Consider the following 10,752-nt stretch of genomic DNA (forward strand, 5'->3'; position numbering starts at 1 on the left):
ACCCCGCCCGGGCTGGTGCCGAAGGCGGGGTTGGGGATGGGGGGGACCCCCGAAACCACAGACAGCGGCTCCTCCCCGCCGGCCCAGCCTCCCTTTTAGGCATGCCCGGCTCGGCTACGCCAGCGGGAGGAGGGGGCGGCGGGCCCGAGGGGCGGGCCCCCTCCCCGGGAAGGTGGACGCGTGCCTATTTTGACGCCGGCTGCTCTCCCCTCCTGCAGGTACTGGGATGATTTCCACGCCTGCACCCTCACAGCGCTCACCGATTGCCAGGAAGGAGCGACAGACCTCTGGGAGAAATTGAGACGGGAATCCAAAAACCTCGATTTCCAAGGCAGCTTATTTGAACTGTGCGGAGGCGGCAGCGGCGCGGCACCGTCCCTCCTCCCGCCGGCCTTGCCCCTGCTCCTGGCGGCTCTGTGGGCCGCCCTAGTGACCTGGCTGCCTTTCTAGGGGGGCGAGCACACTCACACCCACACCCTCTCCATGTGCTGGATCTATAGAGGAAGTGTCCATCCGTTGCTTTGGGGACGTTGTGCTTTTCTGTGGTTGATGATGATGATGATGGTGGTGGTGGTGGCTGATGATGGTGAAACACCCATGTAGGACTGTGGAAACGTTCTCCCTTTTTTTTTTTTTTTTCTTTTTTGTGTTTTATTTGCCAAATCTTACCAAACAGGCAGCGGCGCGCAGCCCAAATCGGACCTCAGCTTTACTATCGCTTCGAATCAAAAATAGAAAAAAATATAAAGAAACAAACTCGAGCCCTCGTTGTGCAAACGCAATCTCAGGAACGGCTCTGGGCCACCTACTGCTAAGGCTGTAACCGGCCGGGTACCTCCCGGCGAGCCACGGGCTCCGCTAAAAATGTGGCAGTGTGCGAGGCGAGAACAAAAACCGCAGACAGGAAAAGGCACTGGCGAGAAATCCAAGGTAGATGTCCACGTGTGAAGCATATGGTGAATAATTCACAATCTCTCATCTTTCCTCCACAGTCGCTTGTTTTTTTGGTCATTCCACTAAAAAAAAAAACCTAAAAAATAAATAAAAAAGAGCATTTTTCCTCAAGGGGAAAAGAGAGCGAGAGAGGGAGAGAAAGAGAGGGAAACGAACAGCTAAGGAAGGAAGGAGCAAGAGAAAGAAAGACGTATCTAAATGCCCGGAGAAATGAAGGAATGCTGCTAACATCTCTGAGAGTTTACCTTTACTTGCTGTTCGAAGGCATCTTTCCGAATTCACTGCCTTTAATTTTTTCCTCCTCTTTGTTTTAGATGTTACACATACCAGTGAAATACCTGAATATCCAACCGTAGAGATCACAAAAAGGGGGCTTAAATGTAAACCTAAAGGAAAAAAAAAAACAAAACAAAAAACCAACAGCAACAGCAAAATGATTTTGAAAAAAAAAAGCCTTGATTTTAAAAGAGAAGAAAAATGTAATTTAAACAAAAGTTTATTATAAAGTCAATTCAGAAAAAAAATAACAAAAAAAGATTTGCTACAAAGTATAGACAGAAGTATAAAATAAAAATTATTGTTTGAAATGAGGGTGTCGTCCTTTTTATAAAATATACCCAGAGTATCTTGGAAAGGACAGGGCTTTTAAGGCAAGGAAGTCTAAATCTTGAACCCATCCCTTGACGCACACGGCAATTTCAGTTCAAACAAGGACAGGGTGGCTGAATCGCTAAGTCGAAGCCTTTCTTTCTCTCTCTTTTTTTTTTTTTTTTTTTTTCTTCTTTCTTTCCTCCTTAAAAATATGCTGTAAAACCTCCCACCCTCCTCCTCCTCCTCCCGAAGCCGCGAACCGCAGCACCCCCGTTTCCCGGCCGCCCGGGACTGGCGCAGGGAGCCCCGCGCAGCGGCGGGGGCGGGCGGCGCGGCTTTCCCGCGGGCGCGGAGCGGTGCCGAGCCCGGCGGAGGGAAGGCAGCAACCACCATTAAGGAGGAGGCTGCGGAGCCGGAGCCGGGGCGCAGAGGAGTCCTTTCATAATTAATAAGGCAGCTCAGCCGAAGGAGCAAGGGGAAGGGGGGACGGGGTATTGATTTCGCAGCAGAAGCTGCTCTAACCTCGGCTATTTATAGACGCCTGATGCCTTTATAAAGAAATACACATCAAAGAGTAAACACGTCCTTTTTACTTATAAGACCAGAGCCCAGCTGGCGATCGGGGATGGGTGGGTGATGGGGAGGTAGGGACCACGAACTGGTGCGAGGTGATTTATTCCGCTGGGGAGCCATTGCCTGTGCAGTAGCTCTCCTTTGCCAATGTGTAGGGTGGCAGGGTCTCTCCTTCGCCCCCTCTCCCTGCTCCCTCCCTTCCCAAAGTCCGCAATGTAATGTGTAAGCAATAGCAAATGTAACAGTTCATAAATCAAACAGTGGGTCGCAAGCCAATCTGCATTTCCCAAACGGATTGAATCCCAGCAACGAATGTGCTCAGGAACTGGAGCCAGGCGCCTTTACCACTGGAAGCAATGTTGATTTTTTAATGATAAAATACATTATGCGTGTGTTGGGAGGGCTTTGCAGAGCTCAGCCTCGCTTAGGCAGATACAGGTCTGCTTGAATTTCGTTTTACTTTGGCCTCCCTCTAGACTCAATCCCCACCACCGCCACCAAAAAAAAAAAAAAAAAAAAAAAAAAAAAGGAAAACCCTGGAGAGCAGAGCTTTGTTTAAATGGTTTGGGTTATTTTCCCTCCCCACAGAGGATCTAGACCTAAATTGATTTTTCTGTGCACATCTCTGTATTCATGAGGTCAGGCGCTGCTGTTATGGTTTCCTGTAGCACGAAATGCCAGATGCCGAGGACAGAGGGGAGGAAGAGACCTTGCTTTGGTGCGAGGGGCTCCGCAGCCTGCTGTTTGCGCCGGCTGTGCCCCAGGGACCCCCGCTGGCGGCCGGCAACGCGCCCCGCTCCGCCCCGGGGTGCCCGGGCTCCGGTCCCGCCCGCTGCCGGCATCCCCCGGCTCCGCGTCGGGCGTGCTCCCGCCGCCGCCCCCGCCTTCCCGGCTGCTGGACGGTGCCCGTCCGTCGGAGGAAGATGGAAGGGAGCCTACCAGCTTTCCCTCACCCCACAGAAGAAAGCTGAAACGCCCTAATAAGGGGTGATTTCCAGCTCATTAGCGGACTCGAGTTATCTCCGTGTGAAGTTCAATTACTAATGAATAATCTCTCCGTAATTAGCACATCCCCCAATTAACCCTCCGTTGAGGAGAATAATAAACGGTGGCAAACCAGTGAAAAACAGCCGAGCTGCTGGGGAGGGTGCCCGGTGGTCGTTCCCGGGCCCCTTTCCTCCCCCCGGTCTCCCCCTGGACTCTCCTGTTTGGGGCTCCCAATTGTCGGGTACTCATCCCTGGGTCACAGACCGGCCACCGGGCCTGCCGAGCTAGCCGGGGTGCGCTAACCTGCATTGCACCCCGGGATTTCCTGCACAGGCGGCAGGGACGGCAACAAACCCCGGTCCCGCCGGCTCAGCTCCCCCTGGACAAACTGGCAAGCGAGGCTCTCCCCGCCGGCAGCTCCATGGTTTTTTCGGGGGACACGAGCAATCAACAAACTCCCCCTTCCCTTCCGCCCGTTCATTTTATAAGAGCCCCTCAATGCGCAAGGCATTGGTTGTTCCCTTTTCTGCCCCTTTAAGGGGTCGTTTCCGAAGCCTGAGTGCAATGGTGGATTTTATGTATTTATTTTTTTCGACCACAGAGAGGGAGGGTTGCTTTGCCTTGCCTTGTTGTGAGGCCAAGGAAACATGAGCCCTCCGCCAAGTCCCAGAAAGGCACTGAGTGTACTGGACTTGCCTCCTGCCGCCTTGCACCTGTAGGGTTTGTAAAGGCTGCGGGAAAGGTTGGGGTGTCGCTTGCCAGGCTGGTCCCACTGCCCCAGGCAGCGGCTGCTGTAGCAAGAGCTGGAAGAGGTTCAAGCCTCTAACATCCCTTCTTAACTCCTGGGCAAACGTGAGCTGGTGAACTGGAGAGGGGAAAAACGCAACAGAAAAGCGTTTAAACCTTGACAGTGACCACAGTAAAATTATCCCCTGCTTAAAAGAAAATGCACACACATGCACGCATAGTGGGGGAAGAAAAAAAGCATGAATGCAGACCAACTGGGAAAAAAACCAGAGCTGAAACAAAAGACACGCCGGTGTATTTCTAGCTGGTTGGATAATCAGGAAGGGTTGCAGCCATTGCGGCTCTGCCTGCCCTAATTCCTATCCCCAGCTCCGACTGAGCAACCGCAGCCCCGCAGTCCCCGGAGGGCCGCAGAGCGCTGGCTCCTTCCCCGGCAGCGCTGGATGCACCCGTGCTTGGCAGGCGGCTGCTCTCCTGCGGCCTCGCTCCCCCTTTTAGCAGCCTGGCCGAGCCCTGCAGGGAGGGCTGTGCCTTGCCCCTGCTCGGGCTGCCCTCTGAGACGGCGAGACCCTGCCAGCACTGGGCTGAGGTGGTGGCGGTCAATTATTTTTGCTTTAAGGGGAAAAAAAAAAAAAAAAAGACCTTTTCCCATCTGTTCAAAGGCTGTAACAAGGAGATGGAGTGGGCCTGCGCTGGGAGCAAAGGCTTGAGCCACGATACACAAAACTGAGGAAAAAACTATCTGAGCAGTAGTGAGGGCAAACTGGTTGGTGCTTATGGAAGGGAGCAGGGAGGCATGGTATGAAAGTAAGGTGCAGTATCCATTTCTCACAGGACTTTCTGGTGGCTATGTCCACTTCTCAGAGGATGCAGCCAGATGCTGCTGGTCCTTGGCTCATTTGCACAGTCGAGGGATGAATGGATTGGTGTCTCTTCCAGCCCTCTTCCTCTCCAGGGTCCTTTTAAAATCTGTGCAGTTGCTGTCCTGCCCAGTGAAACCCAGTAAGTTCTGTGAAGGGCTAACAACCTAAGGAGAGAGAGAACAGTCCAGCCTTTCTATTCATCAGGGCTGATTCATTAATGGTTAGTGCCATTAGGTGCACTACAGTAGTGCCTGAGGGCCCCAATTAAAGGAAAAGTGAGCTTGTTAAATCCAGAAAGCCAGATTCTCCCTCTGATACTCCTGCCTGATGCAGAGGTGGTGCCTCCAGGGTGGGCAGCAGGAACAGCCCTGGCTTTCTATGTGAGCAGCCTCTGTGCCTTCCCCCCTCCCTCCTCCAGCTTTTCCCTCTCCCTTCCCTTAGTTGCAGATCCTGCTTACAGGGTGCTGCAGAACAAGGCTGTTGCAGGAGTTGGCTGGCAGGACTTGCAGGAGGAGGTGGCAAATCAGCTTATTTTTCTGAGCCACTTCATTCTTCATCACAAGTGGGTTTGGGTGGGCTTTTTTTGGTTTAGGTTTTGGGTTTTTTTGGGCAGGGTTGAGAGCAGGCAAAGTGGTGGGGATTGCAGAGGAGTCTGTTATGAAATCAGATGCGATTTTAGATGTCTGAAAGAGTTTATTTAGGCTAAAGGCAGCTGAAGATCAATTGCACTGTTGGCAAATGGGCTTCCAGCTGGCTGGTGCCTCTCTTGAGGGACAGTTTCAACCCGGGGCCCATTGCAATGATAGTACAGGAAGGGGCTTTCCTTTGCTTTGGGCTAAGGATCTTCTGCTGCCCAGTTCCACCAGTGAGAAGAGAAGCTGGAGATGATGTGGGAGAGTGACAACAGCATTGTTATTGGTGAGTTATTGGCTGTTCCTTTCCCCTCAAATCCCCATGATGGGTCTGTGCTAGAAGATTTTGCTCAAAGCCCCATACTCCTGAACTATGGGTTTGCTAACAAATGGGCAGACTGTGCTGGCACAGGCTTTGCCTTTCAGGAGGTACTGAAGAAATAGGTTTAAATGGATCAAATTCTCAGAAACCCAGCCTATGGCTTGTGACCTAGCTTTTTAGGCTGTATTGTTTGTTTTATTTTGTTTCTTTGTTTGCTTATCTCCAAAGCTGATATGAAGAAAAGATGGAAACAGCCTCCTGAAGGTCAAGGTGAGACTGACCAACACCTGAGTGCTGGCATTCACCAGCAGTAATAAATCCCTGCTCACAGGTGCTGGAAGTCTCTTCAGCCAGAGAAACAACATTGCTGCAGGGGACAAACAACTAGTCCTGACCTTCTTTACACAGCCATTCTCTGGGAAAAAGTATCCCCTGAAGTCAATGTGCGTTCTGCCTAGGTAAGGATTTTGAATGCTCAGTTTTACCTCAGACAGGAATGTTGTCCCAGTATGAACTCCAGGTTCATGCCACTGAAATAGAAAGAGCTTTGTGTGTGCATCGTGGATTGCACCTCCAGATTTCTTGCCAATGATACCAATTTATTAAGGACTGTGGGAAACATACTAAATCTCTCAAGCATCAAAGATCAAATCTGCAGGGCACTTTTATTTTTTACCAGGAAGCAGCCTCAAGAGTGGATGGGCAGTACATCCTTCAATACCACTTTAATACCACCAATTTCTTTAACACTTTGGAAACTACTGGATATTCAAACTGTTCCTCCCCAAGGCAGCAAACAAAACCCTCAAAACCTCAGCCAACCAAAGTAAAAAACCAAGTAACCAAGCAAAAAAACATTAGTAACCATAACAAAGAAACAGTCACTGATACTGATAGGAGTCATTTTAGTCAGATTTATCCCACCTTAAACCTATTTTGCTGCAGACACTGTCAGTAAGCTTCTTTCAGATACAGCTATGTACATGGTCTAATTCTGCCAAATGCACCCTTTCAAGAGTCAAACCACGTGTCTAGTATTGTCCCTCTTTGTCACAACTGCTAACAGTAGTACTTCTGACAATAGTAGTACCTTAAGTACAAGAAGTTTTGCAGTAAATTGTCAGTTTGATATTTGTGCTTCTTTTAATGTGTTTTATTTTGACTGGGTAGTGTAGGAGGTCTTATCCATTCCTGTGCTCCCCTGAGGCTCTTTTAATTTTCCAGTCCTCTGGCACAAGCTGCCTTTTGCAAAGGAATGATTCCTGTAAAGCCACTGCCTTATTTTGTTTCCCATATTGTAAGAAATCCTTAAATTATGTTGTCAGATGAAAAATCCAGAACATATTTTGTTAGCATGGAACATTGGTCACATTAGTTTCACAACGCCTCATTGAAGGATCCAATGTCAGAAAATTGTCCTAAGCTTTGCTTTTTATTGAGGCTTAATAGGTGCCCTTGTCCCTTTTACTAGACCCATGATGCAAGACTTGTTTTTGTTCTGTTGACAAGACATTTCACTTGATCTCCTTCACCCTTACTCCTAGTGTCCACTAAATGGGAGTAGCACTTTGAGACCTTTGAGATTTGTGAAAAATGCCACATGAGGAGATAGGCTTTATTAATTAGAAAAATCTTATTTTATCTTTTAGCTTTCATCAGAAGAAAAACGCCCGGATTGAAATGACAACAACAAATAATAGGTAAAGGATGCTCCCCTGTTGCTTCACAGATCTGTTATGTAACAGAAAACATTCATCCCTGGGTGCAGGAGAGTTGTGTTTCATGTCCCTCTCCAAAGAAGCCTCATCTTAAAGAAGGCTGTAGCAGCCCAGCCTCATGCAGATGCTGCGCTGCAGGCATTTCAGGCTGTGAATTTCAGCCTGTGCCCTTGGCTAGACTGTCAAGGGCAGGTTGCCATCCCTGTCCTTCTTGCAGAGATCTCAGTTCATTTTCAGCCATGTCACTCACTGCTCACAAGCCCCGTTTTGCTGTGCATCAAAAGTTCATTTAATTACCTTCCCTCCATTTTCTTTAGGTGTTGGTGATTTGCATTCTCTCCACCTCCATCAGATATTTGGCACATCAATACTTAGAAGGCTTAGGAGGAGAAGAAGACATCAAAAACAAGAAGAAAACACAAAAAGTTGCACAACTCCCCAGTCTTCATTTCAGTGTCAGCTGTGGTTAGTTGGTTGTTTTTCTTTTTTTCTGTAAGATGAGTGATTTCCACTTCTTTTTGAATCCCACCTGTGCAAATACCTTATTTTTCTCCCTAGCAAGTGTTAACAAGAAACTGCGAGGGTTTTGTCCAGGCTCAGTAGTCAGGCAGTCCTGGGGTGGCTGACTTCTAGGAAAAGCCACAGCAGGAACAAACAAGAGCCAGCCTACGCACCAGGCACAGCTTTTGCTGGTCTTCAGCTTATGTTCCAGCTCACACTCGTGGTAAATGAATCGCCGATAGCAACAAATGCAAGGAGCACAGACCCTGGACGCTTCATCATGGAGCTGCCCTTAGAAATGATGGCCCATTATGAGGCAGCTTCACCCTCCTCAGTGGAGCTGTGCCAGCTCACAGCAATTCAGGACTTGCTCTGCTCACTGAAGTCCGTGCTCTGAAGTTTCCAATCTCATCCTTTTTGTGAACCAGATCATGCAAATGGGGGCACGGGAGTCACAGGGAAGTCGAGTTCCACACAAGTACTGGCATGAGAAGGAGCAGCAATTAGCTCTAAATTCACTCTACCAGCCTGTCATTTCTGAGCTCTCCCCTGCTGCTCTGCAACTGGAAGCCTCGTGCTCTAGAAGAAGGGGAGAAGAACATTTTGCTCATGCTCATATTAATCAAGTCATCTTGTGAGCTGCTGAATCTGTGAAATTGTATCTCCCATGGAGTTCAGTGGTAATGACTGTCTTCAATGTGGACTCTCTGGTGTCTAATAATACAGTTATATTTCTGTAGTGGATGCACTCCCGGCATTTTTTTCCCTCTGCCTGCCTACTTCCACAACACTTGTAGGCAGCTCAAACCTTTGAGACTTCTATCCCCTGTCAAGTTTGATCAAACTCAGTTCACAGGCTCAAAAAATTATTTAGGAGGGACCGACTGGCACTTGCACAGACAGTGTGATCTCATAAGCTTCCTTTCCTTGGGAAACTAGGCTACCAACCTAGCAACAGGGTGAAAAAAAAGCCATCCTGCTAGCAAAAAGGACCTAAACACCAGGAGGAAAGAGGAGAGGTGGGAGAGGAAAGTGAAGCTGTTTTGAAGGGAAAAAAAATCGCTGCCTTGTGGCTGCAGAGCTCTCACACACTTAAAGGGCCAGCCTTGGAGAGACATGCTGGAGAAAATATTCTCCAGGAGATGGAAAGTCCTCTCATGAAAATTGGTAAGGGAGAGAAATGACCTGGATTCATCTCACCACCTGGCATGCTAAATGGATATCTATATGGTAAGGATCGTCTCCGGTGACACCTGTTTTTCTCTGTGCACTAGAGGAAGACACAGACACAATTAGCATGCAACCTGTATGCCTGCAGTATCTAAAGCGAGGTGTGTCCTATCCCAAAGGGAATTATCTTCTTCCCGCTCTCCCCTTCAGACCAAAGTTTTCCATGGTGCTGCTGCAGGGTTTGTTACTTCATGTACTACATTTGTATTTTAGAAAAGCTGCTGTGTGTCTTAATAGCTGCAGATGTATGCATGGTTTTACTGGGCATTTATTATCACTTATCCTCTTTGCACTGAAACCTTTCCTGTCCTTGTATCTTATGGAATAAAATTCTGTAAGTGAGCTTTAATGATTCTATGATTCTACTTCTTTACAAATTAGGGAGCTGTCATCCCACTTTTATTTGCTATCACACAATGTCTGAGGCTGTCAAAAGTATTATAGTGCATACTCACATAAATTGATATTTAATTTCAGTAATTATAATGTCACTAATTGTGTTTTTGCACCTGATGCAATTAATCACATTCATCTATTGAGTTCTGCTTTGTTCTTTCTAGATTTAGGCGTTCCCCTGCTCTTTAATCTTCCCTGCCTATGGTAGATCATACACACAATGAAACTCAGAAAAAAAAGCTCAGAGCTTCCCATCAATTTCTGTGTGCCAAATGAATGGGATAGTTTGGAACTCTGTGTGTAGCTGGAGTGCAGGATATGCTCAAAATCCCACTGACTATTTTAATGTAATTTTTATGAGGCTTAGAGGGAGTCATGTTATCCAAATATTGCACAGTGCAATTGTTTGCACTGGCCTACTCCTAACGGTTTTCTAATTTTTAGAGGGCTTCTTTGCTTGTAGCCTTTCACTTAAAATTACTACAGGGCTGCTGTGGCAGCCCCTTTCACCTGGCTTCAAAGCCCTCTTTTCCTCACAGCCTTGCAGGGGGGCATTTTTTATGCCATATTCCCTGGGAAAAAGCTTCCTACCCCTCAGCCATCCTTCTGTGCTCCTCTACCTTCTCACCACGTTGCTGTCAAGTTATAATTCATATAATTCAGCACTGAAGTTCCCAAACTCTCTCCACTTGGTGCCTTCTAGACTGATGAGTACATATTAGAACAAATATTACATATAAAGAGTGTATAGTAGTAATTTTAATATAAATAATACCTAATTATAAATGCATATGAGGTGTATCAGCCAATCAGCGTGCAACATTCCTACTTGATCAAGCATAATCCAGCCAGTGCCAGTGTTGCCATCAGACAAAGATCACTGGAAGGCAGCTTGAGCAGGCTTTAATGAATTAATGAATAATTTTACTAGGGGCTGGTTGTTGATATGACAGCGATCTCCTGCTGCACTGGAGGAGACACCAGGAGATAACGGCCACCTGAGGACTCCCGACTGCATCCTGTCTGGCTACAGTTTTCCTTTTGACCTTGAACCTAGTGTATGCCATCAGCTACAAAATCAGTGAATAAAGCATGTCCTTCGTGTCTGTCAACCCGCCTCAACTTTCTCTGTGTTAAAGTGCAAAGTAAAAAAATAATCTGGGCTTCAGAATTCTGAAGCAGAGTTTGAGGATAGCATTCCCTCTTCTCAAAGATGCCCAAGACTCATTGGCCTCTGG

General features: G+C 47.7%; 1 protein-coding gene and 1 long non-coding RNA gene across 3 annotated transcripts in view; both read left to right on the top strand.

Moving 5' to 3' along the window:
* Positions 1–1,500, top strand: part of NRN1 (neuritin 1) — an 18,694-nt gene extending 17,194 nt beyond the window's left edge. For both annotated transcript variants that reach the window (XM_069005878.1, XM_069005879.1), the window contains exon 3: positions 219–1,500. In XM_069005878.1, the coding sequence (XP_068861979.1) occupies positions 219–450 (232 nt within the window). In that variant the 3' untranslated portion in view covers positions 451–1,500. The remainder of the gene's footprint in view (positions 1–218) is intronic.
* A 4,435-nt stretch (positions 1,501–5,935) lies between these two features.
* Positions 5,936–7,903, top strand: LOC138105789 (uncharacterized). Its single transcript, XR_011148690.1, has 3 exons — positions 5,936–6,127; positions 7,319–7,369; positions 7,705–7,903. It is a non-coding gene; the product is annotated as an uncharacterized lncRNA (long non-coding RNA).
* The last annotated feature ends 2,849 nt before the right edge of the window (positions 7,904–10,752 follow it).

The sequence above is a fragment of the Aphelocoma coerulescens genome, chromosome 2 (genome assembly GCF_041296385.1).
Source record: "Aphelocoma coerulescens isolate FSJ_1873_10779 chromosome 2, UR_Acoe_1.0, whole genome shotgun sequence".
Taxonomy (NCBI): Eukaryota; Metazoa; Chordata; class Aves; order Passeriformes; family Corvidae; genus Aphelocoma; species Aphelocoma coerulescens.